The sequence below is a fragment of the Pelobates fuscus genome, chromosome 2 (assembly GCF_036172605.1).
Source record: "Pelobates fuscus isolate aPelFus1 chromosome 2, aPelFus1.pri, whole genome shotgun sequence".
Taxonomy (NCBI): Eukaryota; Metazoa; Chordata; class Amphibia; order Anura; family Pelobatidae; genus Pelobates; species Pelobates fuscus.
In genome coordinates, this window is record NC_086318.1 from 247,967,291 (window position 1) to 247,992,332 (window position 25,042).

The 25,042-nt window shown below is 38.9% G+C and overlaps 1 protein-coding gene across 5 annotated transcripts in view; it reads left to right on the forward strand.

Annotated features, from left to right (window-relative positions):
• Positions 1 to 25,042, forward strand: part of SASH1 (SAM and SH3 domain containing 1) — a 192,099-nt gene that overhangs the window by 126,771 nt on the left and 40,286 nt on the right. For 2 of the 5 annotated variants that reach the window (XM_063443324.1, XM_063443326.1), the window contains 4 exons: positions 11,896 to 12,028; positions 13,122 to 13,927; positions 23,690 to 23,761; positions 24,222 to 24,365. In XM_063443324.1, coding sequence (XP_063299394.1) covers positions 11,896 to 12,028; positions 13,122 to 13,927; positions 23,690 to 23,761; positions 24,222 to 24,365 — 1,155 coding nt within the window. The remainder of the gene's footprint in view (positions 1 to 11,895; positions 12,029 to 13,121; positions 13,928 to 23,689; positions 23,762 to 24,221; positions 24,366 to 25,042) is intronic. The other 3 variants (XM_063443327.1, XM_063443328.1, XM_063443325.1) reach the window with 2 other exon arrangements.

Consider the following 25,042-nt stretch of genomic DNA (forward strand, 5'->3'; position numbering starts at 1 on the left):
GTAGTCATGCTTAAAGGGCCACTTAAGACACCCAGACCACTTTACCTCAATTAAGTGGTCTGGGGTCATGTTCTCCTTGTTGTAACCCTGCAGTGTAAAATGTTAGTTTACTGTGCTGGGTTTAAATGCCTCTAGTGTGCGTCTTCCAAAATAGCTGAGTAAAACTCCAATGCTTTTGGTAGAGGGGGAGGGGTAGGGACCAAAACATGTAACAGATCACTGTAGCGCTGGGAATAGAAATGTTTATTCTTTAAGCTATGGTGTTCCTTTAAATCTGCATTAACTAGTCTTTATTTTGACGAGAATCCCTTGGCTAGAAATAGCAGTTTTTTTCATGTTTAACTGTTTTTTGTGTAGAGACATGACAGTTATACCATTGAAGTTTCATCAAAATGCTCTGAATTCTACATCTGATCTCAACGCTCCCTCATTGTAAGGTCATCATTCATCAGTCATTTTGCGTTTAGCCAATGAAAAGTTATTTCCTATAAATTCATTTAGTGCTCCAATCAAGTTTTTTTTTGGTGACTTTCTAATGTTTATTTAATACATTTCTTTATATAACACTCTTTTCAAACATGTAATGCATAACTACTAACACATATATACACATTTACACACATACACCGTCACACACTTTTATATATATATTCATCAGCAAAGAGAATTTTTGACTTTTGGCATGATAAAGTACTTGATCTAAGGCAGTGAAAATCCAAAATACATAATTTTACGATATTACATATGTATACATTTTTGAGTATTCTGTACATTTGCTATAAATGTGTGGATAAATTGTATCCTCTGTTAAAGGATAGCATGCATACATGGCAATATCCTCTGAGCTGCTAAATTGGGATATTTACCCACTATGTTGCTGTCTTGTGATATCAGAAAACAATGTTAAAATCGATTACACCCAAGAGCGTTTTAGGAAGTTTTGTGTAAGATATTTTATAATCCTATGCACATGTGGATAGCTCACTAGCTGTTTGGCACTTTGTATCAGACTTGTGCACGGTGTGCTTGCTTGGTTTTTCTTAACAAAATGTCCCAAATTTGAAACATTAGGGGACACTTGATGGGTGCCTCAAATTAAATAATGGAGGGTGGATAGGTCACTGTTCACCTCCCCCCCCAGTCATAGTGACTGCTAGTTCCACCCGCGAGTAAACTGTTAACCCTGGATCCTGAAGGAACCGAAACGACTCAGCCATTGTTCATTTGGGTTGCTTTGGGATTAGGGCATGTGATGACTTGAAATTAGTTTTTCTGTACAAATATTGATCGGCCCAAATTCAGCTGGAGTTGCGATTCTGCCTAATCTGAATCTTCAAGTCTACTTTGTATATTGGTTTGGATGCATATGCCTGACGTGTACTTTTAGAATCTTCCCCAAGTTTTGTATAGTTACTTATTCGGATCTCGTATACATATAAAAATTACAACAATTAACATTAGACTCTGTTTCCAAGAACAACATATCAACAGCTGCTCTGTTGTCATTGTTGCTAAATAAACTGTGTTTGGACCAACAACTAGTTCCATTTAAAGTCAAGCAACCTAAAATGTATCCATCTGTTTCCCACTACATTCTTCAAATCATATTTCCAAAACCATTTTTTAAGGTAAATTTACAATGTTTCTGCTGTAAATCAATTGATATGTCATATTTGACCCCTCACAGGTCATTTTGGGTCGTTTCTCTTTCTCTAATTCCTCTGGCTTTGAGGCATTGTCTCATTTGGCCTATCAGTGTAATCAACTTGCTTTGAAAGCTTAAGAGTGATTTTATTATAATCATATGTTGGTTGCTACTTTTCAGCATCTCTTTCAAGAATTATTTTCTTAATTTTTTGCCAAATTAAACAATAATTGAAAAATGATATAACTTTAGAGATGAAAGCCTTTGTTCCTCACTGAAAACCATGATTTTCTTTTCCCTTTTTAACATCTAAACAAACCATCACCATACTCGTTCATTCTCTTTGATTAACCTATGATGGTGTTGAGAAAGTAAAATTATTTTTGTACAATTTATTTATCATAGAAGAAACAAAAGGTTTTGAGAAACCAAGCGTGCTGGTCACCATATTTCCTGTATATGAAATGAAGGGTTTTGTTACGCTGACCATTTTATGTATTAAAGAAATTACTATATGGTATGAGTATTGGTATCCTTTTTCTAGAGAAGGTCAGAAATCTAATTTTCATATTATTATTTTTTTATATATTCTTTATTTTGTGCGCTGACAGAGATTAAGATAACGTGAGTGGCCTGCGCAGAGGCCCATTTTGTGATGCCATTACAAGAGTATAGGTATGCCACTTAACTTCTTTGTTACATTTTTGTGTAGTGATTTGCCCGACCTGCGCAGAGGCCTGTTTGCGATAATTATTTTTCAGTAGCCGTCAGCAATTTCTCGTTATATGTTGCCAAATATTGTAAAACAGTGTATAACATTAAAATAGAATGAAACCAAGGAAATCAAAATGTAAATAAAGAATAAAAGAAAAACACACGAGTGAGATACCATTCTCCAGATTCTGTCGTTTCTGTTAGTTTTTAGACGTCAAATTGTTCCCATGCGGTCCAGACTTTCTGGAACGTGTTAGTAGTATTTCGTACCTGAGCCGTCATTTTATCCATTAAGTAGTTGTCTCTAATTTTTGTCTTGACTAAGGTGAGTGGGGGTGTTTCTGTTTTTATCCAGTGTTGTGCTATTGCTCTTCGAGCGGCTAGGTAAATCATATTTACGAGTCTTTGGTTGTGTTTGTGGAGCCCGTCAGTGGGTCGTGAGAGGAGACACGCCCAAGGGTCCAGTGCTAGTCGCCTCCCCAAAACTTGTGAGCACAAGTCCACTATGTACCCCCAATATTCCTGTATCTTACGGCATTGCCACCGCATGTGAATGTGAATTTGAGGTCCCCATGTGCCCGATTCTGTGCATATGTGATTATATAATTGTGAGATTAGTTTCGTTGCCATTTTTTCTTTTAGGCATATTTGTTCAAAAAAGGTTAGGGGTTTCGCCGCGGCCGTTTTAACCGTCTTTGTTTGCGCAAAATCTCTTAGCTGCATGTATCGGAAAAAGTTACGGGTTTGTAACGGGGCAAGGGATTGTAGGTGTTCATATGAGACTAGGTGGTTATCGATGTAGAGGTGTGTATATCTCTGTAGGCCTGTTGCTTCTATGCCTTTGAAGTCTTGTGCCCTCATGCCTGGGGGGAATGCCCTATTGCGTAGTACCGGTGTCATTGGTGAGGGGGTGTCTGCTATTTTGTACTTTCGTGAGAATTGGTCCCATATGCTAATGGAGTTGAGGATGGCCGGACACATGGTCCTCAGGAGCCCTCTGTGTTCCCGTGGCGTCCAAATGTGAAACTGCGGGAGATCCGCACCTGTCAGTAGTGCTTCTATGTCTGCCCATCTACGTTGTGCTATGGGGCAGTGCCAGTGTGCTACCTGGGCCAACTGTGCTGCTACATAGTAGTGGTGGAGGTGTGGTAAGCCTAGACCCCCCCCTCCATTTTGGATTGTACAGTGTGGCTCTGGCTATCCTGGGCTTTTTCCTGTGCCATACAAATCCGTCCGCTGCCCTCTGTATGTCTTTTAAATCGCTTTTGGTGACTCTAATTGGGAGCGCCTGAAATAGGAACATCAGTCTGGGTAAGACATTCATTTATATCGAATGTAGGTGGCCTAGCCAGGAGATGGGTTTGTCCGTCCAATTCTCCATATCGGATTTTAGTTTTGTGAATAGGGGTGTATAATTTTGTTGAAACAGAGTTTTGGTGTCTGCTGTTAGTTTCACTCCCAGGTATGTGAGAGCTTCTGTGTTAGTTTTAATGTGGTGCGTGTGCCTGATATGTTTTAGGTCTTGGTCGGTCATATGGAAAGGGAGAGCTATGGATTTGGTGAGGTTGATCTTGTATCCTGACACGTCCCCGTATGTTTGAAGGAGTCCTGCTAGATGAGCCATTGATTGGCGTGGGTTCGTAAGTGTGAGGAGTACGTCATCTGCGTATGCTGCTATCTTGAATTGTTCGTTCCCGATTTGTGCCCCTGTAATGTTAGGGTCTTGCCTAACTGCGTGTAAAAATGGTTCAAGAATAAGCGCAAATAGAAGTGGAGACAGCGGGCAGCCCTGACGTGTGCCATTGCGTATTTTTGCTAGGAAATCAGTTATGCGGCTGAGGTATTGGGTGTGTGCTTCTCCTTCTCTGGGTGTGTGGTTGTAAAGTTCCCTAAAGTACTCCGTAAACGTCTCGTTGATGTCTTTCGGTGTGGTGACTATTTGATTCGCTGAGTTGCGGATTTTAGTGATGTGTTTATGTACCTGCCTGGGTCTGAGTGTGCATGCCAGCATTGTGTCCATTTTATTTGCTTTTTCGTAGAAAAGCCTTCTAGACCATAGTACAGAGCGGGTTATATCTGCTATGGTTTGTTCCTTAATGGAATGTCTGATGTTTTGTAATTGGTTGTATAAGGTGGCGGTGGGGTTTTGTTTGTGTTTTTGAGCTGTTGTCCTTAATGTTGCCTGTAGCTCAAGTAAGCGTTTCGTGTTTGCCCGTTTTTTGCGTGTAGCCGCTTGTATGATGTGTTACCACTGATTTGTGGGCTGCCCACAATGTGGTCGGGTTGACATTGTCTGTGTCGTTAGTGTTAAAGTAGTCCGTGATCGTGGTTCTCGTTGCTTCGAGTATGTCCTCGTCCGCTAGTAAGCTAGTGTTGAGTTTCCATGTCCAAGTGGTGTCGTGTTGCAGGTTTCCTAGTGTAACTGTTACGTCTGCGTGGTCTGACCATGTTATGGTGTTTACTTCCGAGTGTACCAGTTTGGTCATTCCCGCCCCATTAAGGAATAAGTTGTCTATCCTAGAGTACGTGTTATGTGGGGCTGAGTGGTATGTGTAGTCTTGTGTATCTGGGTTTGTAACCTCCATGCGTCGAGTAACCCAGTGTGTTGGAGGAAGGAGTGTAAGATTTTATCCTGTCCCCCTCTGCCCTGGGATCGCTGTGTCTCTGGTTTGGTGCTGCGGTCGAGGGCTGGGCTGGGAACCGCATTCATGTCGCCTCCCACCACTAGAATACCCCCCTGTAGGGTGGTCAGTAGTGATTCTATGGTGTTCCAGAAGTCTTTGTCGGGCTCGTTGGGGGCGTATATATTTACTATGTGTAGTTTGGTGTTATGGTATGTGCCCGAGAGGACCAAGAATCTACCTGCTGGGTCTGTTTGTTTGTGCACTAGGGACAGTGTTTGTGGAGGAGTATGGCTACGCCCGCCTGCTTGCGTATCGCCCTCCCTTCGTGGGTGACTGTATATGTGCGGTCACCTCATTTTACAGGAGCAGCCCTAGGCAGATGGTTTTCCTGAATTAGGGCGATGTCAGCCCTTTTAGCTTTCAGGTCGCGTAAGAGAGTTCTGCATTTGATGGGCGTATTAAGTCCCCTAGCATTGATCGAAAGTATTTTTAGCGCCATAGGGTGGTTGGTCTGTCGGGTTGCATGACTGTGTGGAGAGTTGGGCCCATACCTGTCTGAGGTCGGTGGGGCTCCCTCCCCGGTGTCTTTGATGTCGTCACCTCTTTCGTGTTCTGGATTGTGGTCTCACTCGTGCATGAAAAAGACAAAATTATGTAAATTAACAGTTCAAACATAACAAAACTGGTATGAACATTGTGATATAGCATGTACAATCTAGTCTTACATTTTGCCAGATTTGGATGGGGATGTGCCCTCCCCCTGTAGGCCACCATTGTGTGATCCTAACAGTGTAGAGGGTGTCTCCAATCCACCATGCCCATTTGCGAGGCCCCGGATAAAGCCCCATATCGAATTTGTTCTCCGCCATGTCCCTCCCTCCCCCGTCAGTATGAGTATCCTGACCCGGTCGTTCCCTTCTCGTTCCCAGGGAGCTCAGTTTTCCTTCCCCCCTAAACTGCCAATGCCCCATCCCCATCCGTGGGTTTCGCATCCCTCCTGGGCTGTGTTTTCAGTGTGGTCCCTCCCTCCCTTGCTCGCCCGTTTGTCTTTACCCAGTGTGTGGGTTTGGGGGATTAAGCTACAGTGAGCCCATCAATGTTGTGTTGTGCAAATTATGTGACACTACATGTCCCTTGTATACTTTCCATTCAACTAATTTTCTTGATTTTTGTGTCCGGCCCCTCCTGCGTCCGCCAAAGGAGTTGTGTCAGGGGGAACGGGGCCACCATTAATCGGGTGTCCGTCGTTCCCCGCCGCTCCTAGGGGTTGCCTTATAGCCCCTGGTGTCTAACCTGTGTGCAATATAGTCGTGTTTTTTGTGTGTCCCGTGCCCTCCGCCACCTTCATAGGGCCGGAGCCCTCACATTATTTTCAAATCCCCAGACCCCGTGGAGTTGGCAAATCAGTCCAGAGTGATCCCCCCTCCGGGGTTTTGGTTCAGTATCCCTCTGTATCACCCGGTGTTCTCCATTCCATGGCCACGGTGTCCAGCTCAGGTAAGGGTTCCTGCTGCAAGGTAAAGTCCTGTGGTGGGTCCACCCGGATGTCCCTGAGGAACTTCTTTGTGTCAGCTCCCGGTATTAGGGTATATGTCGCACCGGCCTTGAATGCCACTAGCTTAAACGGGTGTCCCCATGTGTATTTGATGTCCCTGTCTTGTAGCAGCGCGGTGAGGGGTCTCCATGCTCGTCTGCGCTGTAAAGTGGTAGGAGAAAGGTCTTGATAAATGGAGATTACTGCATCGGTGTATTGCATCACCGCCTCCTTTGTCCGGTAGTAATGGAATCTGATGATAATGTCTCTGGGTGGCTGGTTTGCGGATCTGCGGGCTCTTAGCGCCCTGTGCGCACAGTCTATTGTCCAGCATTCGTCGGGTATGTCCGGGATTAGGTGCTTAAAATAGTGCTCCATAGCGGTAATCAGATTCCCTTCTGTGGGAGACTCCGGGAGACATCTGAGTCGGACGTTATTGCGCCTGGAACGGTTGGACAGGTTTTCTAGCGTGAGTGCGAGTTCGGTGATCTGGCGCTCCATGGTTTTGGAGTGTGCCACCACCTTGTTATGCGCTAAGGTGACCTGTTCCGTCTTGTTTTCCAGATCAGCTGTTTGGGTGCCCAGTGCTTGGATCTCCGCCTTTACTTCTTTGGTGCTGTTGGAGATTTCAGCAGCTAAGTAATTGCTCACCTCTGTTAGCTTAGCCAGTTGTGTGCCTCGTGGCGCTGTCAGCATGTCCGCTACAGATTTGGGGGTTTCCCTGCTGTCATCCTTTCTTTTCTTCGTTTGCTTGTTGCCGGGGTATGATCCCGGCATTGTGATGCTGTGCGGGGCTGCAATCCGGGCCTCTGTGCCTTTTGGTACATGCTATTTTTAGGGTGGATTCAACGGAGCTCCGGAGTTACACGGCCATCACGGTCGGCCGCCAAACCACGCCCCCTAATTTTCCATATTATGAGAAGTTTTCACCTAACTCTGTTTTAATCTCCTGCGGTCTATGGGATTTGACAAGGAAGTTGCAGGGAACACTTTGATTCTCGGTTACTGAAGAGGTAACCTTGGTAGTTGTTTCAACATATAAAGATGAGTTCTGTGGTTATAGCTGAGAACAAAGCAAACAATTATACAGACAGGGTTATTTACTAAAGTGATTATTCAAAGTAAATTTCAAATGTAAGGTCAAGTAGTCAAATTGGGAAAATGTATTCAGTTCAGCTACTTTGGCCTTGGATTTGACATTCACTTTAAATTCTCAATTTAGTCAATGACCATGAGAGTGTTGAATTTAGTAAGACATGCATTTAACACAAGTTTTCACGTGCTTTCTTATGGGAGGATCTAAAGTTTATTTTTGGACAAAATACCCAGTTTAGGATCATGTTTGAAAGACTGTTATGAAGTATGCAAGCTGATTGCGATATAGGGATCAACCAGAATATTTATAAGAACTTATGGTAGACAAATTCCAATTAGACTTTGTCATGATACTTAATTGTGGTTAATTTATTTGTTTCACATACTGTTTCAATCATTATGCCAGTATTTAAGAGAAGTTTCCTTCTAACAATTCATCATATCTTACTTTCCAATCTTATAATTTATGTTGGATATCATTGTGGCTATAGCTGTAAGGAAAAATACAACTGTTTACTACCAAAGATATTAGTAAATTGGAGGTAACCACAATGGGGTAGCTATAGTATCCTGACATGTGGTAGACATTTCTGGTTGCTTTCAGATTTTCAGAGACGGCTTTTACCTGGCAGGGTAGTTAGGAGGTTAGTCCAGCACGCGTTGGCTTTTCATTTGTGTTCAGGTTAAACGGAATAGATTTTGAGAGTGTGGAAGTGTACTTTCATCATTACCGGTGCAAATGAAGAGCGGGTTGGCTACTGGTCCTGGAAAGAGCCCTGTTTCTTTTCTTTCTTTTTTTTATTCTTTAAACTGCGCAAAATGGTTTGACAAAAATGGAAGATAGTGTCCATGGAAGTTTTGCACAATGTTTAGAGTTATCCTTAAATAAGTTAATATCAGAATATAAATGTTCCTACATGATCTAGAACTTAACTGCATTATACTATAATTTATAGTACTGTGTAAAGTTCTAGTTGATGTAGGCACAAAATGAAACTCTACACTCTACTTTACAGGCATTTGTTTTACTACAAGTTGAAAAGAGGAAGCATATTGCATTTGAGCTGGCGTCCGTACAGTAACTCTGCTCCATCTGCTGTCATTGCTGCCGGAGAAGGGATGCATTCTTTGCTTATTGTTTTATTATATTGTCCTCTTGAGACGGAACAGCTGGGATGGATGGAGCATGTTTGATCAAAAAAATTTTTTTTAAAAATGAAGGGAATCAATACAAAATAGACACATGTCATGTCTGTCTTGGGGGTATATAAACTAAGTGACAAATGACAGAAAGCTTATATTATTATACCAATCTTTCTCTATTGTCTAAGAACTCGAAGTTCCTCCTGCTTGATATTATGTATTTTGTTTCCTGTTCATATAACATCGTACATTTATGAATCTTGGGTTCCCAGAAAAAAAAACTGAGTTTGTCCCAACCCACATAAATATATGCTTATCTAGAGTCACTTTACAGTTATATGATTTGGACCTTGCTTATAAAAATGCATACATATAAGAACAGTTGCTTTGCATGGCGTATCATGTATGCAATATTTAAACCCATAAATGGAAAATCTGGTCACCCAATACATTTTATTAGATTTTTGAAAATGCTCAATATTGTGCTTTACTGATAGTTTCCATGTGTCTGCAAATATATTTACTTTCAATTGAGCATGAGACCCCAATACCACTTATCTAACTGTTGAGAATACAAAATTGGAAATGAGAAGGATATATCAAAATTTCTTATACATGAACATAAAATTAAGAGACAAAACAAGAATCTGAAATGTATCATTGAACAGTACTTACTGTGTAATGATCTGATTATATAGTATTTCTGGTTCATACGTAATGTTTTACTCTTATTTATAGGCATTTCCAATCATGTTACAATGGCTCTATATGTCTACTGAAGAATAAGAAATAAATATAAAAGCCTTTATTGAAGTATTAAATTGTGATTGTAGAGTTAAACCTGGAATTGCATTCTAAAACCCCACAAATACTATATAATTCTCTATTTCTTTCCAAATATGCTAGATGTGCAATAAAATAGCTAAAAATTGCCTCAATCCTATACTATTGACAAAACCCAGCCTAAATGATTCACAGTATATTGCCCGATAATTGTATTGAATTATGAAACTTCAAAACTATTATAATGAGTGATCACAAATTACAATTTGATTTCAGTGCATGCAAGTGTGGGCATGTATACTAAATTGCAAGTAGGCAGTGGCCGCTCGGTGCAACAAATGACTAGTGATCTTTATTGCGTCAGGTTTTTTTTTTTGTGATCTAGTTTTTCTTTTTTTTATTATCAAAGTCACAAAAGGAGTTTTCAAAAGGAGGCGTGGAGCTGTTGTGAGTGGAGGGCTGAAGTTGGTGCTGGAAGACATAAGGGCTGTAGTAAGTGCAAGGGGCAACATAGGAGCAGTAGTGTGTTCTAGGGGGGCAGGAGGGATAAAATGGGAGCAGGGAGGAATGGAGGTAGAAGTAGGTGCAGGGGAGCATATGGACAGAAGTAAGTGGAGGGGCATAGGGGATCAAGTGAGTGTAGGCTGTAGTAGGTGCAGCCTACTACGGGCTGTAGTGAGTGGAGGGCTGAAGGGGGTGCAGGAAGATATATGAGATGCAGTGGGTGCAAGGTGGGGGTTATAGGGGCTGTAGTAGGTGCCCAGGGGCATGGGAGCTGTGGTGGGTGCAGGAAGATATGGGGGGGCTGTGGTGGGTGCAGGAAGGCATGGGATCAGAGGTGGGTGCATGAAGAGGAATACAGGGCGAGGTGGGTTGAGGAAGAGATAGAGGCTGTAGTGCGTGCAGTGGGTCTGTAGAAACACACATGCTGAGTGTTGTTTCTTCCATTATTGCTCACAGAGCCCTTTGCATGAGAGCACCAGACTTCTTCCTGGTCTAACAGAGATGGTGGTGGGGGTCACTTATACTGCGATAGGATTAATGTTTTTCTGGATGGGAAAACTTTATGAATGGGAAGATACTAATTGGCTTAGAGAAACAGCTGACCTCTCCAGCCAAGCAGGGGCCCCCCTGTCCTGCAGCACTCGGGAGGAAACTGGATGCCGCTGGGTATAGGGAGATACGGTGGTAGAAAGCAACCTATTGGAGGTAAATTTTTGCAAGCCATCATTTTTGTTGTTATGGTGTCCATACAGTTTCTTTAAGTGTTGACATTAAAAGTGGGCATGGAATCTCGTTAAAGCATCACTGCAAGCACCATGACCACTTCAGTTATTTTAAGAAATGCTGCACATATAGCGATAAAGCACTTTGATGTTGGATGTGCAAGTCCACCTCCAGCAATGTCATTATCAGGCAGAATAAGAGCTCTTGGCTGCTTATGTTAAATCTGTGCATAAGGCGTCTTACTATGTTTTACTGCACCTTCAAGGTAATGGTAAACAAACTGCTGCATTCATGCCTGTAATATGAGCCTTTATTTAAAATACGTAACTATAATCTTGATTGCAGAAAAGCTCTTTGGCTCCTTGAGTTTCAATAGTTAAAGAATGGAATTATGAAAACTTTCTGACGATTTAGATACAATAAAGTTGTTCTATCTATCTGTCTATCTGTCTTTCTATCTATTGGATTTATCTTTCTAACATGAATTTTCTGAATAAATTCAGAAACAAAATCTTTCTGTGCATTAATTTTTCCCAGCATAGGCTTATTTTTTTTTTCTTCTAATCTAAAATTTGACCTTTTTGTCCTTGATTGATTTGTACCTTGATAATCTGATGTTTCTACTATGTGAATCGCATTGTTATTATGTGAAGTGAAACAATATATAGTATATAGTTAGAAAATTAGAAATATTGGATATTCTTTTCATGATCAGTCATGTCTTTTAATGTCCAGTTTAAACTTCAATTTTATCTGTGACTGCTCTGCACTTCAATGAACGGTGGATTGTTCTTCCTAAATATGACACTTGGGGGAGGTATGCAAAGGCTTGCATAAAATGACATAGACAGGCATAAAGGTGTATGTATGTATGTGTGTGTGTGTATATATCATATATATATATTTATATATATATATATATATATATATATATATATATATACATTAACAGACAGAAGAGTAGTGTTTCAAATTGTGTTGCTATTAAAATAATATGTTACTCATCTGAGGCCATTGCATATTGCATTTTGGAACCTTAGAGTGTATGTTAGACTGAATAATTAATTTTCCTGTGTCTATTGCTCTGTAGCCTTCTATCTATATGTGTGTATGTTTTCCTTCCTTACTAGTCAAGAGAGCAGTCTGAAGATGAATCTGAGGAGTCTGTAAAGTTCAAACGGCTGCACAAGCTGGTGAATTCCACGCGTCGTGTTAGAAAGAAACTTATTAGGGCAGAAGAAATGAAAAAACCCAGTTCTGAAGGTACGTTACCCTAAATGCTACATTTGAGTACACTTGCTTGCCCTTAAAGAACACATCAGTTTTGTGATTGTGTGTTTGTGTAGATAATGAGGAAATGAAATATAGAAATGGAGGAGGCCAATTTCTGGTTCTAGAAGAGCCCCCAATGTATAATAAACTGTTGTGGTTATGGTGCTTATATTGTTCTTTAAATTCGACATGTCTGTTACATTCATTAGTTTTCAGAGATAGAAGATAAAAAAAATTGTCTTTACTAGAAGAAAATTAAAGCAGATTAGTACTTGATAAAGGAATACATATATGTATTTACTTCAGACATTTATGATCCTTTTAAGGTGCCAAATTCTGAGAGTGCTTTATTAAAGCAGCACTGTCACTTGAACAGCAATGCAAGTATTTGTTTTTCATCTAACTATGCAGTAATAAGTTTAGCTGGAAACACCGCTTGAAGGTCTCTCAGTTTGAAGTGTTAACACCTTGGAACTGCATTACAATTTTTAAACCGTCATCAAACCGGCAAATTTAAAAATCAATGATAATCTGCAAGAGCTGGGACAACCGTGCCCACAATGGTCTGTAGTTATCTGTTAACAACTAATGTATATGGGTAATAAATCATGTCTGTTAAGTGTTTCTCAATATGAAACAACTATAACAGGCAAAAATGATTAACTGAAATATGGAGAATTTTGCTGCAAACATTTTTTTTTTCAATATACCGGTAGTAGTCTACACTTTTTCTAGGTTTATTTTTTAAGGTGCAATGCAGTTTTATTTCCATGGGTGAAATATCTACAACTGAATTGAATCCACAAGATCATAAGGCAGACACTCAAATAAGTAATAGAGACATTTTCACAACATTTGTCTCATTTTGCATGATAAACTACCGTGTTCCTGAATTGTCAATCCTATTTCAGACTACTGTTCTCTACTAGACATAGGAATTAGCCTATCAGTAATAAAAAAAGAATGTGAAGAGTTGTATTAACTTAATAGAATTGTGCAAAATTTAACCGTGTTATACTTTCCTGTAATATGCTTAGAAATAATTTCTTTATAGAATAAAAAATTGTATATTTTGCATCTGCAGGTAATGAAGATCACGCAGTTCCTCCTATAGTAGATGATAAATGTGCACTTTATTCTGGAGTCAATAAGAAGCCATTGCGTAGAGATAATTCACTGGAAAAAAAGCCAGAAGATTGTTCATTTTCTGTGTCTCCTTCTTCTGGAAACTTTGACACGTTGAGTGTAAATAGAAAATTAGTAAAGACTTTAAGTAAATCTGACAGCCGGGGCCTAATCAAACCCCCCAAGAAAATTGGCACATTTTTTTCTTATGCTGAAGATGACAAGTCTCAAAAGGTATCCCGCTCTATGACAGAACGTGAAATGAAAAAAGGCCTTGGTTCCCTAAGTCATGGGGTAAGTACAGATAGTGTTTGCTTTTATGACAAAAATAGGCACAAGCATCATCTTTTGGTTTCCCTAGAAGAGGTACAAAATATAAGGAAACAGATAAGACTGAAGAAAATTGATTCTAACTACTCATGTGCCAGAGCTTTTCTCTGTCAGCGTCCAGCCAGGAAAGCAACATCATCTCCAACCTGTGACCAGCAAACATTCCGCCAAAGGTCCAAAGGTGGTGGCTGTGTCTTTCCCAACAGGAGGCCACGAGGTCGCACAGTCAGTGAATTTAACATAACCTACGTAGTGGAGAGGAGCTTGTACAGCCATTTGAACTTAACCCATCTTGTGCGACCTGTCAGTGACAGGACTCTTAGCAAAGCAGAAAAACGATGTCTGCTGGAAGAGGAGGAGGAGGCTGAGCGGAAATGGGCTGCGACAATGGACCGTTGTACTAAAAGGGTTCTCTTGAGAATCCATCAAAAGTCTGTGAGTCGAAAGAGCTGCCTGCCTTGATCCTTCCATTTCCCTTTGGGTTGCACTCAGTTGTGGTTCTAAATAGTGACCATCTGAGCTCATATTTAGCATAGCCTTCACTTCAGACGGGCATGTTTTTTTCCAATTCTGATATATTTAAAATAAGAGTCTACAATTGAGTTTATTGAAAACAAGAGCTTGCTATGTTCCCTGTAAATAAGTTTGTGTTACATACCTTTCCAATCCAAACACGTATAAAATTTAGTTTAAAAAAGCATTTTAAAAGTATAGTACTTAACCAAAATATGTTACATTATTTTTCTAAAGTCGCTGTGATTGTTATATATATTTTTTTTCACATGATCAATTTGAATCCTTCCAACAGTAAAATAGTAACGTTTTTGGGCCATTATGCAGCTACTTTTGAAAAATGATGCCTTCGGGCATTAACATTCTGTTGTAGGTTTGGACAGTAACTCTATTATTCGTATTGTAGTTTATGACTTGGTTCATACTAGTAATTACCCTATAATTAAAGCTCATACAGCTTTAAAATTCACTGTTAGAAGCTTGTATAAAGCACAAGTTTAAATGGTCTCCCAGCTCCAAGTTTGCTTAGCATTGCTATTGTCTGTATTACACAACTCACACTATGACATTGTTTGGAAGAATATTTGCTGGAATACAACGATTCCTGAATGCAACCTCTGGGAAATGGCAAGGATTCATTTTACATGGAAGTGGTCATTCTGTGTTGAAATGTGTTTTTGTTCCATTTTATTTTGAAATCATTGAGCATGCAGATGATTTAAGTTATGCCATATAAATATTGTTTGTAACCGTTGTGTATTTTAATTGCATGAGTGTTAAAATGATCACATCATCACAGATCATATCGGGGGGGGGGGGAAAGAAAAAAAATGCAGCAATCATATTGCTTGAATGCTTCTTACATGTGTACATTATTACTGTTATATTCCATATTGTATAGAAAATATACCAAATACCTTATTGGTTACTTTTGCCAACATAGAGACGAAGAGATACAGCGTTCACTCAAATGGCAGCAGATTCTGTTAATTGAATAAAACAATAGGTAGAAACAAGGAAAAAATGATTTGCGCCAAGTATAAATTGAAATAAGTATAGATGTGTGTGTATGTATATATATATATACATAGTAAAACCAAATAGTGATAGAAATGACTTAGATATACTTAAAGGAGCACTATAGGGTCAGGAACACAAATATGTATTCCTGACCCTATAGTGTTATAACCACCATCTGACCCCCTTTGCCTCCCTAAAAAATGTAAAATCTTACTTGTATTCAAGTCTGAAACTGCTGCCTCTGCCTGTGAATTTCCTCTGACCTCTAACATCATCAGAGGTGGTGGCCTTAATCAAACCTAATGCTTCCCCATAGGAGTGGCTGAGACTAACAAGGAGGCAGATCAGGGGCAGAACCAGCACAAGTCAAACACAACCCTGGCCAATCAGCATTTCCTCATAGAGATGAATTGAATCAATGAATCTCTTTGAGGAAAGTTCAGTGTCTGAATGCAGAGGGAGGAGTGAATGTTTGGATCACTAACAGCCATCTGATGAGTGGCCAGTGACGTTATCACTAGGCTGTAATGTAAACACTGCATTTTCTCTGAAAATACAGTGTTTACAGGGTTTATTTTCTTATTTATTTATTTTATTCACGTTACACTATGGGAACACTAGGTGGTTAATTTTGTTTGGTTCACCTATGCTTCTGCCCAGACAGCACTGACCGATGCTATTTAGAAGAAAACTGCTATAGGCATTTGGAGTAGTACTATCTTTTTCTCCTCTTTGCTCCTAGGGACAGTATAGAACACCCTCGAAGGTGTTTCTTAGGAGTTGTAGGGATATATATTTGTTCTTTTGATTTCTTTCCTTACTGTGGCTGTACCTATAGATTTCTTTGGACCTACTAGGGATAGCCTAATACACCCTTGAAGGTGTCCTAATTAGGAGATTTAGGATTTATGCTTTACATGGTACCATCCTCTTAAGTGTACCATTTATATATTGGTGGATTCTCTATTTTTTCACTGTTTAGAGAATCTACCACTACTACTCCAGCCTTAGTATTCTATCTTCTTTTTATATTGTCTCTTTTTTCTTTGGTACTCCTCAGAGGTATTTGTGTGTTCTTTTGGATTTCTGTTCTGTTAAGAACATAATAAAGTATCTTGATTATAACCCAATACCCCAAACTTGAAGTTACCTATTAGAATAATATAGATACCGCATAAGTATTCAGTGCGTCTGGTTTAGTCATTATTATATGTATCAAGTTATTTAGTATCTATTGTATCAAAACCAGTTTAAGAGCCTCACTTTCGTGAGTCTCTAATATATTTATTTACTTTTTGTTTACAGCAAAAAGCCTGAAGGTACACCTGAACAAATTCAATAAGCTGCAGTTGTTCTGGTGACTATAGTGTCCCTTTAAAAAGTCCCAGAGGAATAAAACAATGGTCTTTTTTCTATAAGCTTTGAGGACGTGATGCTTTAGTGTAGTTTAGTCAAAAGTCCTCCTTGGCGTTCAAGTAATTAGGTTTTTGATTGAGGTAGGAAATTCGGTTATTGGCATCTTATGTAAAATATAAGCAGAAAAGAACAACCAATAGTGCAAACCAGTATGTTCAAAATATCAATAATGTGAAGAAAAAGAATACACTCACAAGGATAGAGCCTCCAATTAGCTCTAAGATAAGGCTCTGAGTGGTATAAACCCCACTCAGGGATGAAATTGGAATTCTTTTTTAGTGTTCACAGGGAAAGCGGCATATGAAAGAATAAAAACAAGATATAGTGCTCACTGTTTCAAACCAATAAAAGTGTGTGAAAAAGTATGAAAATTACTCACAATTTTAAGATCACCTTATGCTCAATGATATCAGCTTAGGTGGAATGATCCCCACCAAGGATATATATGAGTAGAGGTAGATGTTATGATGGTCCCTGGCAAGGCTCCTTTAAGATGATAAAATAAATGCAGGATGAAAAAAATATAAAAAACATAAACTTTTGAGGGTAAAAACAATATTTATTGTAATACACCACACAAAATGAAATAAAAGTACTGTCAAAAAATACTGTCAAAAACATACAGATATAATACATATTTTGTGCTAAATGAAGGAGAATGTTATTATATTTGTGTAGAATATAGCGCATACATTTGAAATGGTATATATTGGCTATTGCAGACTGGAATTGTGAAGTACTTTTCACTTCCTGGTTTTACTGCAGCATCCTGTTCAGGATGTATGGAGTATAAGCGAAACTGAATTTTCTTAACTGCTGTGAAATATAATCGTATATGCACTATTGTCTGTTTCTCTCTGTTTATATATATATATATGTTTACAAAAATTAAGTCTTTACATTGTGGAACATATAACGGCCATTTATGTGGGCCTTTTCTCTCTAGTAACTGTGTAATACTAACCCTAGTACATTTGTAAATATCAGACAATAACTAGAAATACTGGCACTTCTAGTTAATATTGGAAAATATTCAATTTTTTTGTGGAAGTACCATTGCTTTAATCGTCTTGTCTCTTCAAATGCCAAGTTATTAGTTTGTTGAAGACTGATCCTTGCCCCCCTCCCCCAATACAAACTATAGCCACCTCCCCCACTTTTTAAAGTTGCATTGCAAATCTGTTTATCTCCCTAGAGTAGTAACAGTCCTTTGTTTTTAAAATCTGGCTGTTTCCTGCCTCCCCCAGCTGCTTGATATATATTTATATATTTATTTTGCTTGCTTTCCACAAGCATTTCTCTAGTCTAAGTGTATCCTAAACCGCTTTGTTTCTCCCTGGTCACTGAACAAAAGGCCAAATTAGATGTCCATTTCCTGTGCAATGAGTAACATTTAACAATGAAACCCTGGAGGAAGTAAAAGGTGCCAAGGCAAAACAAGGGTATGGGGAATAGTAAATACAGACAACAATAAACCCATATGGTATAAGCAGACATATACAAACAATTAAAATTGTGCAATATTTAATATAATCTCAACAGACAGTCAGTGCTATGTTTGTGTGTGATTTATATATATATATATATATATATATATATATATATATAATCTCACAAAAGTGAATACACCCCTCACATTTTTGTAAATATTTTATATCTTTTCATGTGACAACACTGAAGAAATGACACTCTGCTTCAATGTAAAGTAGTAAGTGTACACACTGTATAACAGTGTAAATTTGCTGTCCCCTCAAAATAACATAACACACTTCCATTAATGTCTAAACCGTTGGAAACAAAAGTGAGTACACCCCTAAGTGGAAATGTCCAAATTGGGCCCAAATTGTCAAAATGTTGTGTGGCCACCATTATTTTCCAGCACTGTCTTAACCCTCATGGGCATGGAGTTCACAGGTTGCCACTGGAGCTAGTGGATGTTAAAGACCTTGCGCTCCCTCACCTTCCGTTTGAGGATGCCCCACAGATGCTCAATAAGGTTTAGGTCTGGGGACATGCTTGGCCAGTTCATCACCTTTACCTTCAGCTTCTTTATCAAGGCAGTGGTCGTCTTGGAGATGGGCTTGGGGTTGTTATCATGTTGGAATACTGCCCTGTGGTCCAGTCTCCTAAGGGAGAGGATCATGCTCTGCTTCAGTATGTCACAGTACATGTTGGCATCCATGGTTCCCTCAATGAACTGTAGTTCCCCAGTGCCGGCAGCACTCATGCAGGCCCAGACCATGACACTCCCATCACCATGTTTGACTGTAGGCAAGACACACTTGTCTTTGTACTCCTCACCTGGTTGCCGCCACACACACTATCTGAACCAAATAAGTTTATCTTGGTCTCATTGGACTACAGGACATGGTTCCAGTAATCCATGTCCTTAGTCTACATGTCTTCCGCAAACTTTTTCCGGGCTTTCTTGTGCATCATCTTTAGAAGAGGCTTTCTTCTGGAACGACATCCATGCAGACCAATTTGATGCAGTGTGTGGCGTATGGTCTGGGCTCTGACAGGCTGACACCCACCCCTTCAACCTCTGCAGCAATGCTGGCAGCACTCATACGTCTATTTCCCAAAGACAACCTCTGGATATGACGCTGAGCACGTGCATTTAACTTCTTTGGTCGACCATGGTGAGGCCTGTTCTTAGTGGAACCTGTCCTGTGAAACCGCTGTATGGTCTTGCCCACCACGCTTCAGCTCAGTTTCAGGGTCTTGGCAATCTTCTTATAGCCGAGGCCATCTTTATGTAGAGCAACAATTCTTTTTTTTTCAGATTCTCAGACAGTTCTTCACCATGAGGTGCCATGTTGAACTTCCAGTGACCAGTATGAGATGAGTTGAGAGTTATATAACCAAATTTACCACACCTGCTCCCGATTCACACCTGAGACCTTGTAACACTAACGAGTCACATGACACCAGGGAGGAAAAAATATGGCTAATTGGGCTTAATTTGGGACATTTCCACTTAGGGGTGTACTCACTTTTGTTGCCACCGGTTTAGACATTAATGTCTGTGTGTTGAGTTATTTTGAGGGGACAGCAAATTTACCCTGTTATACAGGCTGTACACTTACTACTTTACATTGTAGCAGAGTGTCATTCTTCAGTGTTGTCACATGAAAAGATATAAAATATTTACAAAAATGTGAGGGGTGTATTCACTTTTGTGAGATAATGTGTGTGTGTATATATATATGTGTGTGTATATATATATATATATATATATATATGTGTGTGTGTGTGTATATATATATATATATATATATATATATAATCAGCAGATTTAATCTGCCAGTATAACATGATATTTCTTAAAGTATCTTATTGAGAGCTACTGCTGAGTTATTGATATTTATTTTCATGCTTGTTGCGATCCACTAGTGACAAGAAAATAATCACTGAAATAGAAGTTGATATCATTATCGATTTCTGGCTGTTTCCATGCGAAAAACCTTAAAAATTAATGACAGGTAATGATTGGCTGCAGAGAGTTTTTAGCATTTTCTACAGAGATTATGAGTTGGTAAATGTTTCCAGGTGCTAACAGAAAGTCAGGTTAGCACCTGGAAACCCCTGATATATCCTATATTAAAAATCATGGTGAGTATAGATTTCATTGAACCACTATGACAAATGGTAAGTCTGATGTATGAAAATATACATCATAAATATGCTCCAAATGCTCAGGTGCTGAGAGTACATTTTATATAAAGTCCAGGTGCAGGTGCTCCTTTTTCTAGATGTATGTCCACTTTGAAAAACTCTTACTGGAATTTTCTGCCTAAAGCAGTTGTCTTATCAAAGTCTATAAATATAAATAAAAAAAGATTTGGATGCTGTTTTGCATAAACAGAATATTCAAGGATATAATTGTATGTATGTGAACAGGTTGTTCATTCAAAGAGAAATCTGATTGCGGTTTGGTGGCATAATTGGAAATGGCTAAAATTGGGTTTTTGCATTCTTTTGGATCAACAACATAAAATAATGGGTTTCAAGGTTGAACTTGATGGACTTTAGTCTTTTTTCAACCTAGACAACTATGTATCTATTTAACCGCTTAGTGGCGGTCAGTTTTAGTGGAGGTGGATGTGAGTAGTGTGCAGATGTTAAATGCAAGTGTCCGCCATGGAAACGTCAGTGTATTCTGTAGACACAAACATCTACTGACTATTTTACTTTACAATGCCTTTTATCAACAAGCATGAGTCAAGCCCTCCACTCAATACGAAAGATATGCAAGGTGTAAACTTAAAGTTTGCTGAACATGTATTGCAAAGTATAATGTGAAAACCCTGCAAATTAAAAGGCATGTTTAGAAAAAGAGGATGTGTTTTACATTATACTAGCAATATATGCTCCAAGGACCTTCATTCATTTAGTTTACACCCATACATATCTCTTGAATTGCTTGGAGTGCCAGATTAGCCAACATTGTTTGTCCAACAAATTCTTTAAATGTCATGATATTTATATCACTAAAAATGCATACTTATTCAATACGGTCACTTGTCCTAAAGATCATGTTGAATATAAATGGTTAGTTATGTTCACATTGAGTTGTAGCTGTAGCAAGAATCCAAGGAAAGCTTAGTTTTATGAACTTAAGTACGTTTTGCAAACTTTAGTTTGGTATTTTTAAATATATATTTCATGTTCAATCACTGCTACAGCATAAACAGTCCTTTAAAACATATTTGCTATATTTTATTTCACTAAATGTGTCTTCTCTGCATAGCTCAGAAAGCTCTTATGTTAATATTGAAATTTTTGTGCTTTATGTGTTGCGGAAAGGATAGATATAATTGAAGATATATATATAACCATTTTGCACATATATTTGCTAAGGCTAAGCATATGTTCTTTCATTTGGTTACATTATAATGTAGGTGCAATTTATATTTAATTATGAATTGTTCTTTCAAAATATTCATCTGCTTATACTATAATGAATACATGGTTTCTCTACATGTAATTTTGAATATATATGTACAATGTCCTAATTTCAACATTGCTATGTCATCTGCTGATCTGTTTATCATATGAGCTATTTGTTACTTTACCTGCCAAATATTTATTGCTGTAAGTTCATGAAAGTAACCTACAATAATGATCACCTTTGAATACAGAAATGCATTTGTAAAAGGTTACTCCAACCACCACTTCTTGGAAGTTGTCATGGTGCAAGCAATCTGTATTTACAGCTTCTCAACTTGAAACGCTGGTTATGCAGAACCTGCCGACCTGGCAGCTTGAAATTTTGCTCCGGACTGCCCAATGTGAGATCTATGCAATAAATATGTTTTTCAGCAGCATGCACAGCATGCTTGCAACAGACATAATGCATTTCATCAGTTGCAGGCAACGCTGTGAATGCACATACAATATGAAGTCCGTGCTCCCATCTCTCTTTACTTCCTCAGTTAAAACATTGATCCTCCCTCCTTACTATTTCGTTATGAGACTGAGCCCTTCCTCTGTGCAGCCTTCCCTCTTGCAGAACTTCCTTTTCCCCTTCACTAATTGTTATAGCATTGAGACTTTCCTTCACGCAACACTCCCACCTTCCCCTTTACTTATTATTCTGGCATTGAGCCCTTCCACTCTGCAACACTCCCACTATCCCCTTTACCTATTGTTATAGCATTGAAGCCTTCCTCCATGCGACACTCCCACCATTCCCTTTATTTATTGTTCTAGCACTGAGGCCTTCTTCCATGCAACACTTCCACCATCACCTTTACTTATTGTTATGGCACTGAGGCCTTCCTCCATGCGACACTCCCGCCATCCCCTTTATTGTTATAGCACTGAGGCCTTCTTCCATGCAACACTCCCATCATCCCCTTTACTTATTATAGCATTGAGACCTTACTCCATGCAACGCTCCCACCATCCCCTTTATTTATTGTTATAGCACTGAGGCCTTCTTCCATGCAACACTCACACCATCACCTTTACTTATTGTTATAGCACTGAGGCCTTCTTCCATGCAACACTCCCACCATCCCCTTTACTTATTATAGCATTGAGCCCTTCCTTCATGCAACGCTCCCACCATCCCCTTTACTTATTGTTAAAGCATTGAGACCTTCTTTCACGCAACACTCCCGCCATCCCCATTACTTAGTGTTATAGCATTGAGCCCTTCCTCCATGCTGCGCTCCTACTATCCCCTAAACTTAATGTTAAAACATTGAGGGCTTCCTCCATGCATCGCTCCTACTACCCTCTTTACTTAGTGTTATAACATTGAGCCCTGCCTTCCCACAAAAGATTAAGCGGCATGACAAAAAAGTATTGCTTCACGGACGGCTTGGGCCAGCGCTGGATTTAAGAAACGTTTTGGCTTATTTTATAAGCCAGTAGGGCAGTAAGTGCCTTTTTAGATGGTTGGATATAGTTCAAAATTAACATTAACATTAACAGGTTAGCGTAACCCTTAATATAAACCAGTGAATTTGTTTTCAACTTTGGAAACTCCGCTCTTATGGGCTACATTTCCCATGATGCTTTACTGAATTACATGAGAATTGCAGTCCCAAAAGCCAATGAAATGCATTCCAAATAGTTTTACAATATTTACTTATGCCAAGCCAATTAGTAAGAATGAATTAAACAGTTCTGCAATTAGGGAAATGTTACATTTGACCCTTGTGCATCAAGTTCCAGTAACTGGAGTTCATATAAAACCACACTTTGATCCACTGAACGCCAAAGAGTTAAATTAAAAAGAAAGAAAAAAACCAAAAAAACCCTATAGAGATCTCAATGAACAAGAGACCATGTGGTTGCCATAAGTTAGCTCATCCTGCAGGGAATCTCACTGTGATTTGAAGTTCTTCTCTACAGGCTTTGATGAAACAGAGAAATGACAAAGCTTGCGAAGTCTAGAGGCTTCCAACATCTTAAAAGCAGGTTTTCTTTCTATCAAACAAGACCTTCCACGTATAGTTTTTAAGAATAGATTTCAACAGGAAATAATGTTAATATTTTAAAAAAATGTGATGCACAAAACCTCATTCAGTCAAATTTTTTTGTGAGCATGCATCATTGTGGTGAGACTTGAGACACGCCATCATTTTGTTCTTCCTTTCTCCATCTTGTACATTAAAATCTCTTTTGTAGGTTGATAGAGGAAGTACTCCCTACTTACTGCTTTTTTTTAATCTTTTTTTCTTTCTTTCACTCCTCCTTTTTTCTCCTGCTTTCATCTTTGCCTTCATTCCACAGAGGACCTGCAGCTTTGGTGGATTTGACCTGTCTAATCGTTCTTTACATGTCGGTAACAGCGAAGATCAATTGGTGAGTTAAGGAGACATCATTATTTGATTCTTCTATTTTTAAATGGTGCAGTTTTAATCTGGTAATCTTACCCAGATAAGGTTTAATTTGTGGTTTTATTAAATTCCATTTATTAAAAAAAATTATGTTTTTACTAACCGTTCTTCGGTGTATATAATGCTCTATATACCCTTTTCATGTCAGAATTCAAATGTATCAACTTAATGTAACTATAGATACAAGCACAAACTTGTATTGGATTTCTAATGATACTATGATATATTTTTTTTAGTAATTGCATGACAAATATGATTAAGTGACTTAAGTGCATATTTACATTCTTATAGACAATATAATTCATCCTTGTGTTAAGCAACTTCATTCTTCTGATTCCTGACATACCAAACACATAGCAATCTTTAAAACTTATTGTCATGTGAATAACCCAGGACAACATTATTAAAATATCCATCTTTTTCAGGAAAAGGAGGGAGAGTTCATCTACAAAGAAGTAATTAAATCTCCCAGCACACCACGCATCTCACTTGGTAAAAAAGTGAAATCAGTTAAAGAAACGATGAGGAAAAGGATGTCTAAAAAATATTCAAGTTCTGTGTCAGAGCAGGTCAGTAGGAAACTTACATTCCTGTTCTTCAAACTGTTTATTGAAATTAGGACATTTTATAATTTTGTTTACAAATACAAAAAGACAAGTCCTACGCTCACTCCCATCACTCCTGGACGGCAGCAATAACCACAGCACACATCAGCCCCAATACATACAATAAAAAACAAAAAAAATGTTAGCTGTGCTCTCACCTAAATCCCTATGTATATTTAAACAAATGGAGGTCATTTAGTTTACTCCAATGACCATTTGAGGGAATGCCCGTCTGCCAACATCAAGACAGACCCCGCTAAGCGGATCCTACACTGACCTTTTACCTTGCTTCCTTGAGCTTCTGGCAAAGATATCTCCACTGAGACATTTTGTTTGTTTGTTTTTTAATTTGTGAGCCCAGCTGGTTTGTAAAGGCAGTATATATATTTTTTTATACTAGAGTGCATTGCATCTGCTCTACAATAGACTGTGGATAAAACTGACCTGTCTTCATTGAAGCAGTTAAGGAACTTACATAAATAGGGCCCTTGTGCAAGCATTTTTAAGGATCCCCCTACAGCGCGAGGGTGGCAAAAACTGTTGTAAAATTCTCATGATGCTTTGCCAGCACGGAATATCCCTTTTTGCCCATCCTTGCAGAGCTGTATTTGTAAGAAATGCCTTTGTGTTTGAATGGAAGC